Below are 23,040 nucleotides of genomic sequence, written 5' to 3'. Positions count from 1 at the left end.
TGTAGAATGAATAATATGTACGTAAAAAAAAAAAAAAAAAAAAAAAAATACTAAGAAAAAAAAAATACGATAACAATAACGGTATCCAACTTTGTTCTAATCCCATTTCTATATGTCTAGTCAGTAATTCGTTCTAATAACTTGCTGATCAATTGAGCATTGGTTGCAACATTTGTCTTGGAAGCACCAAAGGAAGGATCACCAAGAGCAGAGAAACCTAATTCATCCAAATATGCCTTTTGACTTTTTCGATTGATAGGTTGATAAAACGCCGGTTCCGAACATGCCGTCATCAGGATTCCTTTGACAGCATCAATCACAGCATAGTTCTGACTACTGATGGCCATTTGATTCATCTTGGGTAAAAGAGATTCATAGACCAAAGCAAATACTTCAGGAATCGACACTGAGGCTTCAGAAAGGAATGAATACAAGAATAATCGTTCAGCTTCATTTTCCGCCGTGTTAAGCATTGTCACCAGGAAGGATACCAAAAGAAGAGCCGTTGTATTATCAGGAATTTCCAAAGCATCAAAGATACGAAGATGACCTATGAGTCCACTCCTACCAGCAGTACCGTTGGGAATACCTGGAATGGCAGACATTCCTATTCCTCCTCCTCCTCCTCCACCAGCACCAAAACCTAGAGCAGCTCCTGACCAGAAATTGATTCCATCCAGATCCACATCGTTGATACCAGCCAATCGTAAAAGTTCTCGTAGAGCATTGTTCCTGGATGCCAATGGTAATAAACCCACAAGGTATCCCAATGATTTCGCTTCCACAGTATTTTGCTGTTCTAAGCATCGTTTGCAATCAATTTCCAAAAACGTCGTTAAACATTCGTAAACCACATCCATATCGCTTTCCGAGTCATTGTTGCCGTTGTTGTTATTGTTGTTACCGTTGCTATTGTTATTGCTGTTATTATTATTGTTGCTTTTTTGTTGTTGTACGCCCTTGAAAAGAATGCCGGCCACAGCAAAGGAGAAATGATTATCAAAACTGATCCCATTCACAAAGTCCAATTCACGAGAAACATCTGACAGTGGCGCACGAGTCTCCAATAAGAATTCAGCCATAGGTCGTTGAATAAAGAATTTGTGACGATCGAGAGCCCGAAGCACAGATTGCATAAATCGTACAGCAGTCTTAAACGTAGCAGGATGATTCATTTCCACAAGAGAAATGGCCAACCAAAAGATCGGATGAAGGTAACGTGAACTACTTGGTAAATTGTCAATGATATTGCTGAGACACATCATAATGCTGATAATCAAACTGGCATCTGTTTCGTTAAAAATAGCAAGTGCACCTCGTAATGCCACCAAAATCTGATAAATAAGATCATCATCTACTTCATCTGTTGCAAGACAACCCAAAGCAACAAATGATCGTGGTTGAATAGCTGGATTGAATTGGAATGCTGTACTAGTGATAAGTCCCATCCATCTTGCTCGCCACATATTTGCAATATCTATTAACAAAAAAAAAAAAGTCAATCAACAAGTAAAATAATAAATCATCATCATTAGTCACATACCAATAGATGGTGCACCGAAATGTAAGGCCTCCAATAAGAGTCGAATCATGCTTTCAAGTGAGGAAAGGTTCATTGCACCAAAATGATCAGTCATTGTATCCGAATTAATGGTAAGAGAACTGGTATGATGTTTTGTAAGTCCAAAGTAAATTCGATTCTTACTGTCACATAGATCATTGAGAATAAAATGAAGTTTCTGAACTTGATCATCAGGTAATGAGGTAGCTGTACATAGAGTATGAATGATGTTGACAACTAATTCATGTACAGACGCACGAACCATGACTGACCCATTTCCAACCAAGAGAGACACAATATGAAATAGTTCAGGTAAATGTGGTTTGACGGGACTAGCGTTATTAAATGAAAGCATCAAAATGAATCGAAGTAAGATGATGATTTCTGTCCAAGCAGGATGATCGGTGAGATGTCGACAAGGTCGTAGAGAAGTACATTGTAAAACCTAACCACAAATATCATAAATGTCAATTATCAACAAAAAAAAAAAAAGATATCCCTTTTTTTTTTTTTTTTTTTTTTTTTTTTTTTTTTTTTTTTTTTTTTTTTTTTTTTTTTTTTTTTACCTTTCTCAGTCGACTAATCACTTTACCACGCACAGTAACACTTGATAGAGTAACAAAAGTATCAGCCATGGCTTCTGCTTGAGGTGATCCAACACCATGTTCCACAGCAAATTGAATAAATGAGTCCAAGATGACATTGATAATATCGTCCACTTTTCCCAAAGGTTTCCAAATTTTCGCTTGTACATGTTTATACATCTATAAAAAAAAATCATAAGCATCTTATTATTTTTTTTTTTATATATTCGATATTTTCTCTTACATCGGGATAACTGACTGTCAGTTCAATCATAAGTCTAATAATATCCGTCGCTTTGGATAAATTCTTGTTATGATCATCAGGTGTATGTCGAATGAAAATGGCAAGATTTCGTAACCATGGAGAAGCATAATCCAAACATAGCTGTCGCATTGATTCAGATGATTTGTGGAAACCAATTAAGCATTCACTTAAAAAGTCCAGAGTAAGTTGAGGTTCAGAGGCTGCTAATCGTTCACTGATACTGATTAAAAAGTCGGTGCTATTCGCTGGTATACAAAGATCTTGGGCATTGAGTAGTTGATTGGAAAGATCGAACCGGAAAGTGATGCTAAGTGAATGCAGAAGATTATAAGATGCTAATCGAATAGCAGGATCTTCATGTCCAATATTGAGTAATGCCATGCTGAGTAGACGTCCAGGTACATCACTTGGTCGTAAGGGTCGTTCATGAATACCACCAGGTTTATTTCTTTCATAATTTTGCTTGTTGTACCGTAAGAGCTAGTGAATACAACACATTAAACATAAAGTTAGCTCATCTTTATTTATGAATGATTCATTTTCATTATTTATTCACTTACAGCCAACATCGAATCACGCTTTGGACTAGATAATACCATTGCCGCCTTGCCATGTTCATACTTGAATGATAATTCACCAACGTTATCCTGTTTGGAATTAGGTAATGCTTTGATATCTTCAAGAACCGATATATGGTATATATCCTTCAACACAGTATTAAAGTTTGAAACAAGATCAATAGGTCGAACCTAGATAATATATATATATCAAAGATGACATACAAAAAAAAAAAAGGCATAAGTAAAAAGAAGACATCAAAGAGAGAGAGAGAGAGAGAGAGAGAGAGAGAGAGAGAGAGAGAGAGAGATTCCTCATGATTTTCTTTGACTATTACCGTAATAATTTGAATATGTTCTGTACTGATCTTGACAGTGACAGGTAAAGTTGATTTGAGATTGGTCTGTCTCGTAACAGGATAGAATACAGTGGCAGGTTCCTTTTCGATTTCGGCTATTGAAAGATAAATATATATGAGAATCGTTTTTTTTTTTTCAAAAAAAAAAATAAAAGTAAAAAGGATTTCTTTTTTTAATCTTACCAGTATATTTGGGAATACGTAGTTCACTAGGAGGAATACGTTCATATAAATCTGATAGAGTCAACACAAATCTGATCCGCTTGACCAGTTTATTTAGAATTGCCCGAGGGAAACGCCGCATATAGGACCGTAGATGAGTGTTAGGGTTGTATAGATTAAGACACACCAGATAATCATTTAACCAATTACCGATCAATTGAAAGAAAAGGGATAACCAATGGGTAGGAAATTCGCATCCTGAATCAAAGTAAGTCAAGTCAAATAGAAGTTCAAAGGGACTGCTTAAATGGGGCTCCATCACCTTAAAAAAGAAATTGATAATAATTAGAGTCCATTTGATTGCCAATAAAACCATTTCTACTTTTTTTTTTTTTTTTTTTTTTTTTTACCTTGAGCATGTAATAAGTGGCTAATTCAAAATCCATATATTCTGCATCAATGTTTCGAGAAATAAGGTAAAAAACGGGATGTCCAGCTTTGGAGGTACCACCAAGAAAGAAAAAGTTGGTAGAACTAACACCAGATGTATCACTATGAGCATTTCGTTTCATAAATTCGTTGAACTGTTGATCAGCAACTGTATTGGTAGATCGTCGAGAATGAGTCACACTATAATCAGATATTTCAGATGGTTGACCCAATTGTGCCAAAAGGTTGGAAAGTCGATCCATAGTACGTTTCAAATCCAGCAACGATTGTGTGTTTCCAGTAGATGAATTCTTCGCTCGTCGACTAGATAGATCACGAGACATACGTTCGATGTTATCAGAAAGATAGCGATGTAGTCGAATATATCCATTTTGATCCATGCGTACTGTGTTGCAGAGTTCTTCATTATCAGATTCTTTCGGTAAAGATGATATTTCACGTAAAAAGCTGGTGACTCGGTATATATTGTTGGTTAAAAAGTCATTCAGGACAATCATATGTGTTTCCTTGGATCCAAAGAGAATATTGCTGGCAAGATTTTGAATCACACGTGTAGCTTGAAGAAGAAGTTTTCGAACCTTGTTGTTTCTGGGTATAGCTGTCCTGGCAAATCCAGCATGTTCTGGTGAGACAATAGCAGGACCGAATAGTCGTAGGATCACCACACCACCAACAGCAGTATATTTAGCTTCGGGAAATCGTTTTCGTACTGCTTCAACAATTAAATGTAGCTCCTGTCGAAAAGCTCTACATAAATAATTCAAAAAAAAATAATTAATATACATATATGTATATATGTTAGATACCTCTCTTAACAACTTACTTTGGAGCATCATCAGCAGAAGTACAAATAGCGTCTAGTAGTAATTCAGTGGTACGGATCACATTGGCCTTGTTTCGATTCAAATCATCACCTGAAGCAAACTTGCGTGGGTCCAATTCAAATGCAATTTCATCATCATTCCATTCGTTGATAGCTTCCAGCACCGGTTGAAGAGTTTTTCGAAGGTAATCCCAACAAAGAGTTTTGGCAAAAGTTGATATAAGCTTGATTCCCATTGTCGTACCACGTAACAATGTTGCTTCTTGTTCCGTTGTAGCCACTTCTTTTTCTATAACAGCCTTCATCAACATAAGTTCCTTGCGCCTTGATTCAAAACAAGCCAAAAGTACTTCAGCAAGTCCAGTTGTATCCATGGAAGGACAAACTTCACATAGTGATAAAGCAATTTCCATATCTGATTCCACAAGCATCTATAGATTTAAATAACAGGATGATTAAACATTGTCATTTTCCTTGATCTATTATTTTTTTTTTTCAACTCTTACATCTAATAATCTATCATAACGATCTGTAGTCACATTTTCAGCCAAAGTGTCAAATTCCACTCCTTGATTCAAAATATTGGTAAGCACTTGGATAAAAGCGGTTCTTGTACTTGGATCACCATGATAACCCATTGCCAAGGAGAATTTGAGACCTGCATCAATGTTGGCATTGAGTAAATTCGTCATAGCAGCGACTGTATAATTCTTCAAGGGTGCCATTTCCTATAGATGATAAAAAGAAAAACGATCAATGGAAAATCATCTAAATAGATTTAATCGCTCAGTGTACTTACTTTGCTAGTAGAAGTAGTATCCTTATTCCCATGAGATGACTAAAAGAAACAGAGAGAAAAAAAAATGCATTTAGATATTTAAGTGATAGATATAATTTTTTTTTTTTTTTACCTCTGTTTGACCACAACGAGAAAGTAATTTCAAGAAGAATTCGAAATATCCATAAAACAATCGACTTTTCACTTGAAAGGCATCAGTTGTACGAACAGGTTCCAAAGGTTGTAGAGGAAGTTGATGTAAAAGTTGTACCATGGCACGAAGACAAGCCTGATCCAAATCCCGTTGTAATTTGTCATTTTGTTGTTGAGACATCATATTTGCCACATCTGTAGTCATAGAATCACTTGTCCAACCTTTAATAATAGTCAAAATTTGATTCCGTAAGCGGGTTTCATTTCCAATCACGATTTGTTCTTTCTTGAATAAACAGGCTTCCACCAAATTGCAAATGTTGATTTTGACCCGTAAATTTACATAGGTATCAGGAAGAGCATCAACATAGCGAGTAAAATGGAGAACAAAAGCACCAAATTCAATATTCATCAAACAATCACTAGGGTCGACCAAACGCTCCAAAATCAACTTGAGTACCAATGCAGCTTGTTCCACAAATAAAATATTGGTCGTACCACCAACAGGTTCATTGTCCATAAATAATTTGCCAGTCATGGACATCAAATGTCGGAAAAGATTTGCATATAGAGTAGGAGACAGATCATTACCCAGTGCATCCTTGGCACCTTCACGAATAAACACATTATCAGAGACTAGGAGTTCGGTCATTTCTGCCATAAATCGATCAACCATCCTATATGGTTCACTAGGAGAAGATGAATGAATAGGACCATTGCTGTGTACCGTTGATTCATCAGAATAAGAGCTGCGACCAGTATCATATCCTGTAGATGTGTCTTCATTGGCCAAACAACATATACCAAGGGATGCTAAGAAGCCAGTATAATTTTGCCATTCGGTAGGTTTTTCATCATCGATTTCTGTGCGTTTCCTCATGGATCGATCCTTGTTGCCAGATTGTAATGATTTGGAATTGCTGTTAAAATCAGAGTTGATGTCATCCAGTTGTCGAATATGTTTCATCAATCCTTTCCATCGTTTGTAAACTTCTTCCCAAGCAGCCAAATTACCAGGAGTAGGTCGATTCATCATACGTAGATATTTTCGAATGCGTTTTTGTTGAGCCTTTCGTCCAAGAAATACTGAATCTTCAGAGGCAAGATCAAAGTAAATAGGCAAGTTGCAGATATAGGTGATTTCTGTCAATTGTGGATCTTCACCATCGTTTCCAAATTCAGTTTCGTCACATAACAAACCAAGGCATCGAATACTGTCTGAACAAATATCAGGATTGGGAGAGCAAAAACATACTAATAAGGCAATTTCTAAAGAGATAGATGCCTGTAATCGTTCCCTAACACCTTCATTTGTTGATTCCTATGAAAAAAAAAAAGATTAAGAATAAATATCAATATATGGTTAACAAGGTTATCTGATATTATTATTATTACCATTTGTTTCCGAAGAAATTCAGCTCTAGATTTGAGTAGTTTCATCACAAGATTCAAAAGAGATTTGATTCCATCTTCAGTTTGCTTTTCATCTAACATTTGTCTTGCTAAAGAAAAGATCACTTGTGAAGAGATAGACCAAAAGTTTGACATTAAAGTTGTAGATGAACCCCAAGAAGGAATGGCATCAATGCTATGTAATTTGGATAAACAGTCAACAGCATTTTGTCGTATATTGTGATCTTGATGTTGAAATAAATTGGCAATACATAACATCATGGTTCCATTTTCATCGCCTTGTTCATTATTCTATCAAATATAATAGATTGTATTTTTTTTTTTAGTTTAATAATCCAAAAAAAAAAATGTTATATTACCAGTAAAGCAAGCAATGGATCCGTTTTGTATAATCGTAAAATATCTTGAATCAGTTCTGTGTTTCCTCGTCGATCAAGGGAAGCTCTTTGTTGTTGTAAAGTACCAGGACGTAGTTCATAACCAACAGCTTGAATAAATAGTTTTCGAAGAATGGAACACAAGGGATCATACATATTTTCCAAGGAAGGATTCCATGCAAGGTGATTATCTTCATCTGCAATAGCAAGGCAAGATTTGACAAGAGCCAACTTGAATCGAATTGGAGCACGATCGCCCAAACAAGTGGGTACAAGAGAGATCAGTGTTGATTTTGTATCCAGACGTAATCGAGCCAATAAATAGTCAGTAGTAAGAACCTGTTGATTGACTGAATAACCATGAGTAGTTGTTAGAGTATTATCGTTTGTTGCATTCCATATCTTTTCCCTTAAATCCGCATCTATATCTGCTGCAATATGGTGTAGAACTGAATCATCATTAGGTCGAATATAAGTTGCTGCTTTGCATAGATCCACATAACACAATGCTGCAATGTCTGCCGTTCTTGAACTTTTCAAAGATTTTCGTAAAGTAGCAAGAAAACTTGTCTATTAATAAATAAATAAAATTAAATGATCAATATACAAAAGAAATATTTTCCTTTTTTTTTTTTTTTTTTACCCGTCTGTTTTGAGAAGAAGGATTATCTAAAAAGGCTTGTAATAATAAATCAGGAGATAATGATAAAAGAATAGTTTGTAGTGGCCACATGATTGCTTTTTTCTTGGACGTATCGGCTGATGAGCTGCACATATCAAACAAGATTTCAGAACCTCCAAGTAAACGATTATCGCTTGCACACACTTGTTCAAATTCACTTGGATAAGTTTCTATCCAACGCCAAATTGCCCGTCGAATCATTTTTGAATATAATAGTTTGCCTTGTCGTTTCATGTGAAGATAATAAGGGCTAAGTTCTAAATATTATATAGAAAAAAAAAAACGATTATTATTAAAATGATTGTTCATGAATAAATATTATATAAAACTTACCAGTCAAAACAGTATGTAATCTTGGTCTTGTTAAACAACTACATTCCAACATTCGAATATCAGGAGGATTGGTATCGATACCTTCACCAATAGAACCTAGTACTTGTACAGCAGCCTTGATTTTCGCATAATAGAAAGACCAGTTACTTGCACTAACATAGTATAATACTTTTCCAGCAACTTTATAAATATCCAACATGGTTTCAATAAGAGTAGGATCCATAGAAGGAGCAGTCATAGTAGTATCATAGCTAAGATCATTATCATTGGCTTCTTCCATTTGATGAACTTGAATCAAAAAACGGTTCATTAATAACAAGATGAATGAAACCAAAGCATCGTCCAAAGGAGGGATATACATCGATCTTGGTACAGAATAAGTTGAAGAGTCATCCAAACTTTGACGTGGAGAAGAGTCAGCACCTACCGCTCCAATAGCTGCTGCAGCTGCATCTGTTTCTTCACGTTGATGAGCTAACTGACTTGCTTGTTCTCTATAACTTTTCCAATGGTGTTGCATACAGGCTGAAAGTAAACGAAGAATAAAAAGTTGTGATTGAAGTACATCGATTGGTATAGTATATTCCACTGTTGTTGGTTGATAATGCTATAATAGAAATAGATATATTTTGAGTGAATAATATAAAAAAAAACTTGTACAACTTATTTTGTACCTTTGACACGTTTTCCAGAACGGAGCCAAGAGCATTAGCAATTGTCGATAATTTGAAAGTTGAAAGTTCAATAATGGCAGCCACTAAAATAATAAAAGCATTAAAAAAAAATAAACTTTATTATTAATATTATTATTACCAGTTTGTTGTACAATAGGATCATGTTCCAAGCTTTCAATTTTTCGTCCACTATTAATAGGTAACTTATAGTGTCAAAAAAAAAAAAAGGTTAAATTCAGTTTATTTCAAACATTGGATTAACTTACTCGCACAGCGACACGATTGATCAAACTCAATATCAATTTTGTATTTGAGCGCATGACAACCAACAATAGCTTGCAACCATACAGTTGGGTTTAATAAATAGTATAAAGATGGAAAAAAAAAAAAAAAAAAAAAAAAAAAAAGACAAGAAAAAGGAAAAAGAAAATCTGACAAGGTAAAAATGAAAAAAAAAAGTATGGAGAGGAAATATATCGGAGTTTCCAAAGTCAATATCACTCACTCTTTGATTTTGTTAAATGATGCGTATAGATATGACCAATTGGAGTTATATCCAAATTACTGTTTTGCGTGTGAGTGTCCTTTTTTTTTAAGTATATTCTGAATGCATTGTTTTAATCCGTCAATGATTCAACAAAAAAAAAAAAGTTGCTTACTGACCAAGAATATTCCTTCTACATACGGTGTTTGAAATCACAAATTGGATCAAGGAACTGGTATGTAGAATAAACTGATTAATTCATTCAATGTTATATTATCACAATACTTTCACTTTTCTCTTTTTATCTCTCTCATAAATACATACATATATATATATATATAGGTAACAGGTTTTACATGTGCATCATCAATCTTCCAAATTTGGAAAGGTGTCTTTTTCATCATTACTGCCTATAATAAAGTCACTATCAGCTTTTTGGTTCATCTTGTATCAATAGGATAGAAAAAGAAAACATTATAATACGATTATTAAATGATCATGGTTTAATGATATGAATGAATAATTTGAAATATACATTGTATCGACAGTTAGAAAAAAAAAAAGAGAGAGAGAGAGAGAGAGAGATTGATAACGTTGTATGTACATGACATATGATTTGCGTTGGTTATTTTTTATTACTAATAAAGTGATAACAGTATGAAATGATTCAAACTAACAATAAAAATAATAATAGTAATAATAATAAGAATAAAATGGATAAATTATAAAAAAAAGGGCATGTCTATCTTTTGGAGTAAATCATATTCAGGAGTAAACATCCACCACCAAAGTTGTTACCATTCAACGTATAGGTTAACTATAATACATATTCATGTCTATGTTACAAAAAAAAAAAAAGAGAATCATAAGTATTTGTTATTATATTCTGTACCTTGTCAGTTCCCATTATGAATGCCCTTTTCTTTAGCACCATTACTTACTGTCGTTGTTTTCCATAGGATGATCCAGTGTCAACCGGATCAGCAAAAGGGTCAGCAAAAGGATCATCTTCTTCATCCACCACTGGTTCAGAAGATTCAGTACGATGATCCAGTTGTAAGCCAGCCAGATCTTGATCAATTGTAGAGGTATCGTTGTGATAGGCAATTTGATGTGATACAGGAGTCGTGTTGTTAGGAGACGAAATCAAATTGGCGGGGATCTCACCAACAGACATAATATCATACATATCGAGAGCTTTGAGTAACTCTTCATTGGTAGATAATAGAGTGCCGATCCATTCTTCATCCTCTACTAGCCTGGCATATTTAACGATTTTCTTCTTTGAGTCTTCACATTCTTGTCGATATTCTTGTAATCTCTTGTCATGTTGTAAATCAATTTCCCATCGATCTTCTCTAGTATCCAAAAGTTTAAGAGCATTAACTAATTGATTAACATGTTGATTGGCAAGGGCAATTTCTTGGATGATTTTAGGTTTAGCAGCTGCAAAGTCAAATACTGAGGTTGATCCTTCATGTCTGGTAGCGTTACTTTGACTACGGGGTTTGGTTTTACGTTGATTAGAAGTTTCAGGTCGATTAGGTTTAGTAGGTGGAGGCATTGATCGACGTTTAGGTGACCCGATTGGAGATCGTTGTTGTTGTTGTTGTTGTTCCGGTTGTGATGATTGTGGTGGTGGTGGTGATGAGGAAGAAGTTTGTGATGTACTAGTTGAACGAGAATGACGACCCTATGAATGTATAAAAAAATAGATAAGAATATGATATTAAAGTAATCATCATTTTATAAAAGATATAAAAATTGTCAAAAGAATGACTTACCAATCCTAGTTTTGTTAATCCTATTTGATACATATTGGCAAGCATTCGCATTCCAGGCTCGCCCTTATATTTCATAGACCAAGCACCAAGTAAACTAACCAGTTGTTTCTTGACCACCATACTTTCCATCTATCAAAAGAAAAAGGTAAACATGCATAAATATCATAAAGAAGTAATCACTTCAAAAAAAAGAGAGAGAATGATTATAACTTACTGGAGAAGATAACATGAATTCAAATCGTTCTCGCATTTTGTCATTGACACCAAGTTGTTCTACAGAAAGAAAAAAGAGAGAGAGAGAGAGAGAAAAAGATAAACATATTAGTTCCTTTACTATCCTCTTCTTTGACTTTGCCTTTCTAGTCTATTCCTTTCAACTAAATAACTTACGGCGAAATTGTTGAGGACTATTTTCCATAAGTAACTTTAAGATCTAAAAAAGAAGGAGAAAGAAAGAAGAAGAAAAAAGTGAATGGTTTAGATGGTGCAACAGTATTTCTTATTATTACTATTTACCTCGAGAATACGCAGTTTTTGTTCTTGAGTACCGTGTTTAAGTCGTTTCCTAATGGCTTCAATGGCTTCTCTTGGACCATTTTCTTGCATATTCATAGATTCTATCAATTGTTGAAACTGATACCATTCAATTTCTTCATAGTTCGATAGTTTTTCTAATATCAAAAAAAAAAAAAGATGAGGATATAGGTGAAAAGAAAACAAACAAAAGAGAGATAGAAAAAAAACTATTTAGCTTTAAGTAGCTTACTTGCCTATATAGAGAGTCACTGATGTTTTCTGAATATCTTCAGTAAATATACCCATGTCGATAAAGTTAAAGGGGATAAGAAAAAGAAAAAGGAATTAAAGTTGGAAGAAGACAAAAAAAAAAAAAAAAAAAAGACGGAGATTGAAATGAATGATCAAATGGGGATTTTCTTCCTCATTGGGATCCAATGATATGAAAAATTGTATGAAAGGGATGATAAACATTATCACCGGTATATTCTAAAGATTAAAAACGATATATATATATACATATATATATTATATATGTATATATAGTTTTATATTTGTAATTTATTGTAATATAAATTCATAAAGATAATAAAGATGGTTGACATGTTTTTTTATTTTGAAGATATCAAAGTAAATCAAACTAAGTAAGGATGATGATATATAAAGAAGGAGGGGAGGATGGAGATCCTTGTATGGGTGTATTTGAAACTACATATGTATAAATATAAATAAAATAAAAAGTGGAATATAATAAGAATGGAGAAGGGAGATTCAAGGAGATGATGAAAAAGGTCAATCAGGGATATGATGATACTGTTGATGTTGTTGTTGATGTTGCCCTGGATGTGATTGTTGTTGATTATAATTTTGTGATTTACTTGGCGATCGTTGTTGATTATAATGTTGTGATTTATTTATTGATTGTTGTTGATCATAATGTTGTGATTTATTTGGCGATTGATATTGATGTTCATATACAATGCGACGTTTTGCTGGAGTGATGGAAGGGGATGGAGTACATGTAGAAGGAGGTGGTATAGAAGATGATGATTCTTGTATTGATGTTTTTCTAGTCCCATCGGATACACCATTTGTTAAAAAGTTATAAGAAGCTACAGTAATGGATTCCTTTCGAAGTAATTTGGAATAATCTAAAAATCAAAAAAAAAAATTTAGAAAAAAAGAATCTTCTTTTGAATTTCCTTACGTAGACCACATGCATTACAAAGTGTTCGAGCACCATCAGGACCTCTTCTCCATTCAGGTGTTTCGGAGGTAAGACAAGAATGGCATTGTTGACCAACTGTACTTCGTTTCTATAAAAAAAAAAAAATAAAAAAAAAACAAATAGATGAGTAAAATACAATATTTTTTTTTTTCCTTCTTTCTCTTTATACGCCCCTGTCTCTCTCTTATCTTGTTTATTTATCTTCCCCTATGATGATCGACTTACACTTCTTCTACGATATTTCGGTTTTCTATTTTCTTTCCAATTTCTTGCTTTTCGTATCATTTCATATTCTGCTTCATTGGATACCACAGCTTCTTGTTGTTGTTGCATTGCTACTAAAGAATCCAAAATTTCGTGTGCTGTATGTGTAACAAAATCAAATATAGTTTCATGGTCTTTTTCTGATCCTTTCCGCCAAGTTTTGTATCGAGCCAAGTCGTGACATAAGGTAGTGCACTTGTCGATAAGCTACGTATAAGTAATAATAATAATAGATTAAAACAATAATATCTTTATTTTTATTTTTAATACCTCTTTAATTCCTACAGGTTGGACATCAGGTGAACTTCGTACTGTTTGTTCTTCAATAGCATCATAAACAGGAGATAAGTTGGCAAGACTAGGTAGACGTTGTTGAGTAGTATGTTGCTGTGATAATGGTGGTAAAGTAAATATATTATTGTCATTGTTACTAGTTTTATTATTGGTATCATTGTCCAAAGTTCTATTCATCAAATTAATAATAATAGTAACAATAATAGTGAATATATATTAAATAATAAGTAAATATATATATAAACTTACATGGCGTCAGGTGTTGGATAAGAATCGGTTTGTTTATTAGAAGTACCGTTAGCTTCGGTTGGCGGTACACATAATTCAGAGACATTCATATATATAATATAATACACAATAATAAAGGGAAAAGATCAAATGATGGAAGGTGAAGAAGAAGGTTGAAATCGTTCCGCGACCGAGTTGCTGTTGTTATTATTGTTTTTCGTTAAATATGAGAAAGTGATATACACTAAAAAAAAAAAAAAAAAAAAAAATTAAAAAAAAAGATAGTAATAATAATAAAAGTAAAAGAAAAGGAAGGGAAAAAAGAACAGACAGTGGAAGAAAAATGATTAAAAAGGAAAAGTGAGAGAAAAAAAAGAGGATCCAGAAGAAAAAAAAAATCATTGTTTGTGACGACTCTATATACATAAAAAGTATGATATCACAAAAAACTTTAAAATTGTCTTTCTTTTTTCTTTTTTTCTTTGATTTTCAACTTGAAAAGATTAAAATCATGATATTATTACATCACTAAAATATATATTATATTATCTTAAATCGTAAAAATCGTATCGTATCGTATCATCATCGTTTGTTGTCTCATCCTCCTTAAACTTTAAACAAACCTCAGTGGAGTTTGAAATAAAGACGATGCAATCGAGATTTCCCACAATCTAATCCTTTTGTTTTTATTCAAAAAAGGGTAAAAATCAATAGATTCTTTCATTACCAAAAAAATATATATAATATAATATATAATATAATAAAAACTAAACTAAGGGGAGTGATAATTTGAAAGATCCAATAAGAGATCCAAGTTGTATTTGTTCATCCGCACCTTCTCCTAAATGATATCTATATAATAAAAAATCATTAGAGGATATATATATATATATATATATAAAAACGTTACTCTATATCAGCCATCTTGGCAATCATTGAGATTTCTGTTTCAGATGGTAATTCAGCTTGTTGAAGTTTTTCATAAATATCCGTAATAATATCTTGTAAAGCATAACCATTTTCCTTTTTCAATCTATCCACCTCTATATATTATATATAAAAAAAAAAAAAAATCAATCAATTTTATCATTATACAAATAATTAAATAAAGTTACTTTGATAAGCAGTTGTATATTCATCTTTGAGCATAGAATCTAATATCGAATCAATATGTCCAGGATGAGGGTTACCAGTACAATTATAGATTGCTGTTTCATCCACACGATCATATCCTGCATGACAAGCTTGTAAAATATTGAGAGCACGACGCATATCCCCATTTGATAATCTTAATAAAGCCGATTTCCCATCTTCTGTCAAATTCACACTATATATATATAGATTCAAAAAAAAAGAAAATCAAAATCAAAACGAATTGTTCTAAATATTATATATATATATATATATATAATCATCCACTTACTGTTCCTCTTGTACAATATAATTTAATCGACTTTCCACTTGTTCCAATTCTAATGGTGAAAATCTAAATCTTGTACATCTTGATTGAATAGCCGGAATGATCTTGCTAACATAATTACATATAATACAGAATCGTACATTTTTCGTATACTTTTCAATCACTATATATATAATAATAATGAAATAATTAATAAAAAAAAAAGATATCATGATTTCAAAATAGATTTACCTCGACGTAGAGCTGATTGAGCTTGTTGAGTCATATTATCACATTCATCCAAAATAATCAGTTTGAATCCAGAACTAATATAAAATATATATTAATATTGCTCCTTATTTTTATATTGGTCTCTTTTTTTTTTTTTTTACCTATAAATAGTTCGAGTACTAGCAAAGTTTTTGATTTGTTCACGTACAACATCAATCCCACGATCATCCGACGCATTCAACTAAAAAAAAAAAAAAAAAAAAAAAAAAAAAAAAAAAAAAGAAAAGAGAGAGAGTAGATAATTAATCATACAATATATCCATCTTTTTTTTTAAAAAAAAAAAATTCAAATAACATACTTCAAGAATCGATGACCGGAATTTGTCGCCATAGATCTGCCGTGCACAAGCCATGATAGTTGACGTTTTACCGGTACCAGGTGGTCCATAAAATAATAAATGAGGTAAGCGATTTCGTTCAATAAATGTTTTGACTACATGTCAAAAAAAAAAAAAAAGGGGGGGCGAAGAGAGAATGGAAAAGTGATTAAGAATTCATATTTCTATCTTTTTTTTTTTTTTTTTTTTTTTACAAGACATTACGTGTTTCTGTGATTTCTTCATGAGAGACTAGATCCTTCAAATGTTCTGGTCGATATTTCTCTACCCTTGAAATGAAAAAAAAAAAAATATGTCAAATAAAAAAGAAACTCATGAGTATTTACGTCCATGTGTAATACAGCATATTGTTTTATTCTTTTTTTTTTTTTTATTTTCTCTTACCAAGGTAAGGTATCCAACTCTCCAATCACCATTTTTCCTTTTCCTTTATCCTTTGAAGTGATGATAGGTGCTGGATCTACTTCCATCATGTTGGTTCAGATTATGTGTATATTGTCGTCAAGAAAGAAAGTAAAAAAAAAAAAAGAAGAAACGAAGAGAGCACGTATAACGCGACAGGAAAACAACAACACCATTTTTTTTTCCTCGCCACCTTTTTCAAATGCCGCATTTACAGATACACCTTTTTGCCGTGAACATTTTATATATCATAAAAAACTATACATGATCTCTTGCAAGTAACCTTTTAATTTATTTTATTTTATGAAATATGAATTCTATATACTATTTTTTTATGATATATAATGACTGGATGATGAACAATTGATTTGATTTAATGAAAAAAAAATCATAGATAATGTATACATATTTTACTAGTAAATGGTTTTTCATAATACGATTGGAGGTTTAAACCTCAAATTGGAGGATTTAGGGTTGTCTTTTTTTTTTTTTTTTTAGAGTGAGATTTAGAAAAAGATAACCTTTTTATACGATTTTGTAACATTCTCGACAAGATATCTTTTTGATCTATTAACAAAACAAGTAATCATAGATAATATGTACATCTTTTGTTAGTGGTGTTTATACGATATGACGATAGATCTAAGCTTAAAAATAGGATTTAAAAGATGATTAAAGCTATTTAGGGCTGTGGATCACCTTTTTTTTTTTTTTTTTCGAAAATTTCAGAATTCACAGCCAAAATTTTCAAATTCCTCAGCCAAATGTTGGCTGTAAAAATGAATTGTCGAGGGATCATCAGGCATTTTTTGGAAAAATCGATGAAATCTTTTAGTATTTATTACTGCATTAGATGGAAAGGCAAGCAAGAAAATAGCATTAGATGAAATTAAACTAATTTTTAGAGAGGAATCTAATGGTGGTAATCTTATTGGATGATGATCACTATTGAATGAAAGATGACGATATTATCTTTTATTTTTTAAATTACTCTATAAATTGGGAGGTAGTATAGAAACTGTCTTTAATACAATCGAAAGAGAATGATTTAATATATATTCCGTCCAAGTTTGGTACAATGATGATCCTTTTTGATGAAGCTGCAAAAGTATACAACCGTGCATGTTTATCTCACGTGGCGTTGCATTTCATTGTTATTTAGCATTGATCATCGCTTTTTAATTTGATCATCCTCTAAAACTCCCAAGATAACCGATAAAATGATAGATGGTATTAGGCTACTTTTTAAGAGAATGGTGGTATCCTTTTTTTTTATTGGATGGTGATCATTTCTCGAAAGAGACGGTAAGATTGATCTTTATCTTTTTTTTTAAAAAAAAATTATTTAGTCTACAAATTGAGAAAGATAAGGTACGAAATAGCATCATGTAAGACAGAATGATTTATTTGATCTATGTCCAGTCCCAATTTGGAGTGATGATGATCATTTTTTAGATAAGTCTATTGTTATCTTGTTTATTCTCTTTCATTTTTTTTTTATTTACTCTAAAAATTGGGAGATAAGCTATAAATCTTATTAAGGCAATTAAAAGAAAATCGTCTTATCTACGTTTCCCTCCAAGTTTGGTACGATGATGATCACTTTTGACCGAGAAATGAAAAGATAAAGTTTTTGCTCTCCCAATTAGAATGCTGGATGAACAAATAGGAAAGATTTCTTCATTTTCACAGCCAACATTGCCAAGCCAGATTTTAGCTGTAAAAGTCCATTTGTCATGAGGACGAGAATGAGAATTCACCAAAAAAAAAAAAAAAAAAAAAAAAAAAAAAAGAGGCGCATTCATCCCGCTACTATGTCATACATTTCTTTTTTTTTTTTTTCTTCTTCTTCTTCTTTGGCATGGAAGCGTTATAGGATCATCCTTAGGTAGAAGAAATCTTCATTTCGTAGCTATTATTTTGTGATGATAATGAGTACGATGCCTCTGTGATTGATGATTGGTAGAATGACGGATTACATGTAATACTGTAACGATTAGGATATAATTGACGACGGATATGATAACAGTATGTTGAAATATGACAGTGGATGGTGATGATTATTTAATACAGTCATGAATATCATAATACCTTGGATGATAACGTGTACGATGATGATGATGATGATGATGATATAGAACCTTATTAGTTAAAATTCGAAATATCTGTTCCAAAAAGATTTACCAAAGGACAGTATGTGAAAACGACACTATTTCTTTTTTTGGCAAAGAAAAAAATGACAAGACGATGATTTTTGAGACTATTCTGGGAAGTGCTACAATGAGAAGTTTATTTTGTTTTGAGATATTTTGAGTTCTTTTTTTTTTTATTGATTATGATTGTGTTGTGTGATGGGGAAGTGTACAAAATATATAAATAAAAATAAAAATAAAAATAATAAACATAGGTAAACTATTTACAATGGGAGGTATAAATAAATATAAACGAGAAGCATATTTATATATATATATATATTATATATATAAAGGGGCATACAAAATAATAATAATAATAATGATGGTAATGTTGTAAATAAAAAAAAAAAAAGATGATGGGTATATATCTACAAGATTCAATCAATCTTTACACAAAGTGGGTTCATCTGATAAGGTAGTACATGACGCTTCTTGTGATCGCTTGCGTTTCCATTCCAGGACAGGAGGTGTGACGATGACCGGGTCAGACTGTTGTTCTTGTCCTACGATAGCATCATCTTCTTGATTAGGATGGTCACCAACTACGATCTTGAATCTTCCTTTTTGAATAACAGAGCAAGGTCTACCATCTATAGAATAACTTGAAAGTTGAGTTGATTTACGTCTTAATTGAGTCAAAAATGCTTCATGACCACTACATGTAGTCAATGTCGTGGTGGCTGAACACATGGATGAAAAGCCAGAAATCGCCGACAAAGTGGTATGGTGAGACGAAGATGAAGAGGATTCTGTCGTATTGCTTGTGGCTGGTGTTGATGATGATGATACAGTATTCGTTCTTGAAAGATGAGATGATTTTTGTTGATGTTGCCAAAAATCTTGATCCCATATTCTTGGTTTTTTACATGATGCAGTAGTACGACTAGAACGAATAGTAGCAGTAGGAGTATGAACATGTAATAAAGCAGAACGTGTTGTTTGTGAATAGTTGTCATCATCTTCTTCTTCATCTTTAAGATGGATCCCGGTCAAATGAGCAAATTCTTTGGCAGTCAAATTTTCACATTGAATGGTGGAAGTATGTCGAATATATTTTTCAGTTGCAGCAGCTATTGAAGTAGCAGTATCGCGTTTTCTAGGCCATCGAGATAAAAGTCGTTTAAACCAAGTAGGTGACTCAATATGAGGAGGGACGTTTGAAGAAGCAACCAAGTTCATAAAGGGAATAAACAAAAAATGAATGATACATACAATAAATGATTCAAAATAATAATAAGATAAGAAAAAAAAAATTAAAGAGAGAGAGAAAAAGAAATAAAGAAGAAGAAAAGAGAGATTTTTTTTTTTTTTTTTTTTTTTTTTTTTTTTTGCTTTGATTCTCCTCCTCCTTTGCTCATATAAAATTTTTTTTTCTTTCCCCAAACGCAAAATGGCCTCAGTCAATCAGAACGGAAACTGAATTGATATCATGTGGACCTGAATTTGTCTAATACGCCCAGCTAAAAAAAAAAAAAACCTTACCCGGCAAAAACATACCAACTAGTCATGTGCTTTCTTTCTTTCTTTTTTTTTTTTTTTTTTTTTTTTTTGCCAATGCAATACGTTAGAACCCAGCAGTTTGAATTTTTTTTTTTTATCATTTTTTTTTTTCTCCTACTACCATTTTTTTTCCCGCTTTTAGATTCTATTGTCAATGCCAGTAGATAATTCTATTATACTACCTTCAACTTCTTCTGATAATGTTATCAAATATAGTGTATTTGATGGTAATGATTACACGTTTAAGAAAATAACAAAAATATTTCTTACTCTTTTTATTTTTATTTTTTTTTTTTTACTTTTTTTGATAGACAAAGAATGTTTACCACATATTTTACCATCCTTACAAGATTTGGAAATAATAGATACAGGTGTTAGTCATTGGAATATTAAAGATTGGAAACATTTAGATAATCGGTGTCATGGTCCTATATTCAAAGTGGGTCAATATTCATGGTATGTTGTCAATCTATGAGAGCATGTTTTTTGTATTAAAAAAATATTTTTTTTTTTTTTTGATAGGCGTGTATTATTATATCCAAAAGGGAATGGGATTAAAGATATGGTATCTATTTATTTAGAAGCTTTACCTGAAAACAACAACAATGATAATGAAACACCTGATGATTGGTATGTGTGTGCACAATTTGGTTTAGTGATATCCAATCCTGAAGATCCAACCAATTATTATGCCAGTCGTAAGAAATAATTTATTTATCTAAACAAAAAAAAATGTAAAAATTCTCACCTTAATGTATAATATAGATTCTCATCATCGATTTTCTGCAGAAGAAATTGATTGGGGATTTACTCGTTTTTATGATTTGAAAGAACTTACCAAATTATATCGTCAAAAAGGTCCATTCTTGGTCAACAATCAAACTGTCATTTCAGTATATTTACGTGTTATTAAAGATGAAACAGGTGTTTTATGGCACAATCTGATAAAGTAAGAAAGAGGAAATAAATAAATAAAAAAAAAGTATATTTATATAATGAACTCATCTTCCATTTACATATATATATAGTTATGATTCAAGAAAAGAAACTGGTTTTGTTGGTATCAAGAATCAAGGCGCGACTTGTTATATGAATTCTCTTTTACAATCACTTTATTGCACTAATCTTTTTCGCAAAGCCGTTTACCAAATACCAACCCAATATGAAGATCCAACAAAAAGTGTTGCTTTAGCCTTACAACGACTCTTCTATCAGTTACAGTATGCAACAGAACCTGTAGGAACAACGGAATTGACAAAATCGTTTGGATGGGATTCTTTGGATGCTTTTATGCAACATGATGTACAAGAATTTAGTCGAGTATTGTTGGATAATTTGGAATTGAAAATGGAGGTAATCATACAAAAAAAAAAGGATAAAAAGGATATGATTGACATTTTATTTTATTATAGGATGCCTCAGAAGGTGGTTCCAGTATTATCAAACAATTATTTGTTGGGAAAATGAAAAGTTACATCAAATGTATCGATGTAGATTATGAATCATCTCGTGTTGAAGACTTTTATGGTAAGAAATATTTATAGTATGATCTTTTCTTATTCATTCTAATGATCATTTCTTGTAGATATTCAATTGAATGTTATGGGCTGTGGTGATGTACAAGAATCTTTCCGAGAATATATACGAGAAGAAACAATGGATGGTGAAAATAAATATATGGCCGAAGGATATGGGCTCCAAAATGCACTAAAAGGCGTTACATTTGAATCATTTCCTCCTGTACTACATCTACAACTGAAACGTTTCGAATATGATGGTATCAATGATATGATGGTGAAAATTAACGATAGATATGTATATCCAGAAGAACTTTGTTTGGACGACTTTTGCACTGATCGTCAACAATCTTATACATATGTATTACACAGGTAAATTCATCACAAAGGAACAAACAATAAAAAAAAAAAAAGAAATAAATGATGAATGACATTTTTTTTTCTTTTTGGATTATCAAAGCGTATTCGTTCATAGTGGTGATTTTGATGGTGGTCATTACTTTACGTTGATTAAACCTGGAAGGAATGAAAAATGGTAAAAAGAAAAGAAAAATAGATGTTTATATGAACCTTTTTTTTTTTATTTTATTTTATTTTACTTTTATGTAGGCTTCGATTTGATGATGATCATGTAACCCCAGTGACGGAGAAAGAAGTATTTGAAGATAACTTTGGTGATGAACCTTCTCGAAAGATATTACAACCTTTGGTCAATACAACAAATGACAGTAACCTATCACCAACAACAACAACAACTACTACTACTACTACGATGTTTTCCACAGAATCCACACCACCTCATGACCATCGTCGATTAAGGGGTAATAGTTTACGGTCCATCAAACGTTTCACCAATGCCTACATGTTAGTCTATATTCAAAAAGATAAATGGGATCAAGTCCTTGCTCCGGTATTAGAAGAAGATATCCCTGTACATTTACGTAAAGTTACCAAAAAAAAAAAAAAAAAAAAAAAAAAAAAAAAAAAAAACTATTTCCATCTTTTATTCATCAAATATGATTTTTCTTGTAGAAAGGTGGCTCCGGTGGTCGAAAAGAATGGTCAAGAAAATGTTTAGTCATGTAGATAGATCTTATTCCCTTACCCTTTATTCATTTATCAATAATAATAAAAAGAAAAACAAAGGCATTCATATACAACTTTTTTTCATTCCTTTTTATTACAAATATTCATTCCTTTTTTTTAGAGTTAGGTGATATCATTTTTTGTTTGGAACCGTTTGATGCTGGATAATTCTATAATGATGATATACAATGGAATTCTTTAATGTTGATGATCTCCTTTACTGATATACAAAAGCATATAGGATGGACAGTTTGCATTAACAACTTTCATGTCCAAGCGATAATAAATGTTAATTTGGTGTCATTAAAGCAATGGCTTTGTCACGGTGAAAAAGACCGTGTAT

General features: G+C 32.2%; 6 protein-coding genes across 6 annotated transcripts; 1 reads left to right on the top strand and 5 right to left on the bottom strand.

The window, feature by feature from the left end:
• Positions 1-31: 31 nt before the first annotated feature.
• On the bottom strand, positions 32-9,558 carry BX664DRAFT_356981 (uncharacterized protein). Its single transcript, XM_051547923.1, has 19 exons — positions 9,438-9,558; positions 9,311-9,374; positions 9,172-9,254; positions 8,498-9,104; positions 8,126-8,421; positions 7,465-8,052; positions 7,088-7,396; positions 5,673-7,013; positions 5,561-5,599; positions 5,268-5,489; positions 4,762-5,192; positions 3,899-4,685; positions 3,510-3,810; positions 3,306-3,421; positions 2,971-3,159; positions 2,390-2,890; positions 2,128-2,325; positions 1,544-2,006; positions 32-1,477 (listed from the first exon to the last, which is right to left on the bottom strand). Exons 1-19 carry the CDS (start codon positions 9,489-9,491, stop codon positions 117-119), a joined length of 7,950 nt encoding a protein of 2,649 aa, XP_051404008.1. The 5' UTR covers positions 9,492-9,558; the 3' UTR covers positions 32-116.
• Positions 9,559-10,343: 785 nt separating this feature from the next.
• BX664DRAFT_327226 (uncharacterized protein) lies at positions 10,344-12,271 on the bottom strand. The gene is made up of 7 exons (XM_051544377.1): positions 12,210-12,271; positions 11,956-12,110; positions 11,830-11,872; positions 11,654-11,712; positions 11,440-11,568; positions 10,597-11,348; positions 10,344-10,491 (listed from the first exon to the last, which is right to left on the bottom strand). Exons 1-7 carry the CDS (start codon positions 12,259-12,261, stop codon positions 10,473-10,475), a joined length of 1,209 nt encoding a protein of 402 aa, XP_051404007.1. The 5' UTR covers positions 12,262-12,271; the 3' UTR covers positions 10,344-10,472.
• A 280-nt stretch (positions 12,272-12,551) lies between these two features.
• BX664DRAFT_327225 (uncharacterized protein) lies at positions 12,552-14,225 on the bottom strand. Its single transcript, XM_051544376.1, has 5 exons — positions 13,991-14,225; positions 13,718-13,910; positions 13,409-13,654; positions 13,163-13,271; positions 12,552-13,106 (listed from the first exon to the last, which is right to left on the bottom strand). The coding sequence occupies exons 1-5, from the start codon at positions 14,077-14,079 to the stop codon at positions 12,748-12,750; spliced, it is 996 nt and encodes a 331-aa protein (XP_051404006.1). The 5' UTR covers positions 14,080-14,225; the 3' UTR covers positions 12,552-12,747.
• A 400-nt stretch (positions 14,226-14,625) lies between these two features.
• Positions 14,626-16,524, bottom strand: BX664DRAFT_327223 (P-loop containing nucleoside triphosphate hydrolase protein). Its single transcript, XM_051544375.1, has 9 exons — positions 16,382-16,524; positions 16,202-16,266; positions 15,959-16,092; positions 15,761-15,840; positions 15,621-15,694; positions 15,393-15,552; positions 15,085-15,296; positions 14,880-15,012; positions 14,626-14,821 (listed from the first exon to the last, which is right to left on the bottom strand). Exons 1-9 carry the CDS (start codon positions 16,468-16,470, stop codon positions 14,737-14,739), a joined length of 1,032 nt encoding a protein of 343 aa, XP_051404005.1. The 5' UTR covers positions 16,471-16,524; the 3' UTR covers positions 14,626-14,736.
• Positions 16,525-18,764: 2,240 nt separating this feature from the next.
• Positions 18,765-19,895, bottom strand: BX664DRAFT_327222 (uncharacterized protein). The gene has a single exon (XM_051544374.1). It carries the CDS (start codon positions 19,771-19,773, stop codon positions 18,976-18,978), a length of 798 nt encoding a protein of 265 aa, XP_051404004.1. The 5' UTR covers positions 19,774-19,895; the 3' UTR covers positions 18,765-18,975.
• Positions 19,896-19,958: 63 nt separating this feature from the next.
• On the top strand, positions 19,959-22,848 carry BX664DRAFT_86528 (uncharacterized protein). Its single transcript, XM_051549771.1, has 11 exons — positions 19,959-19,975; positions 20,178-20,321; positions 20,406-20,550; positions 20,617-20,792; positions 20,860-21,043; positions 21,123-21,447; positions 21,507-21,621; positions 21,680-21,983; positions 22,072-22,146; positions 22,221-22,552; positions 22,644-22,848. The coding sequence occupies exons 2-11, from the start codon at positions 20,249-20,251 to the stop codon at positions 22,826-22,828; spliced, it is 1,914 nt and encodes a 637-aa protein (XP_051404003.1). The 5' UTR covers positions 19,959-19,975; positions 20,178-20,248; the 3' UTR covers positions 22,829-22,848.
• Positions 22,849-23,040: the final 192 nt, after the last annotated feature.

The sequence above is a fragment of the Halteromyces radiatus genome (genome assembly GCF_025201355.1).
Source record: "Halteromyces radiatus strain CBS 162.75 chromosome Unknown BX664scaffold_2, whole genome shotgun sequence".
Taxonomy (NCBI): Eukaryota; Fungi; Mucoromycota; class Mucoromycetes; order Mucorales; family Cunninghamellaceae; genus Halteromyces; species Halteromyces radiatus.
The sequence above is the reverse complement of the archived record's forward strand: the minus strand, read 5'-3'. Positions and strand labels throughout refer to the sequence as shown.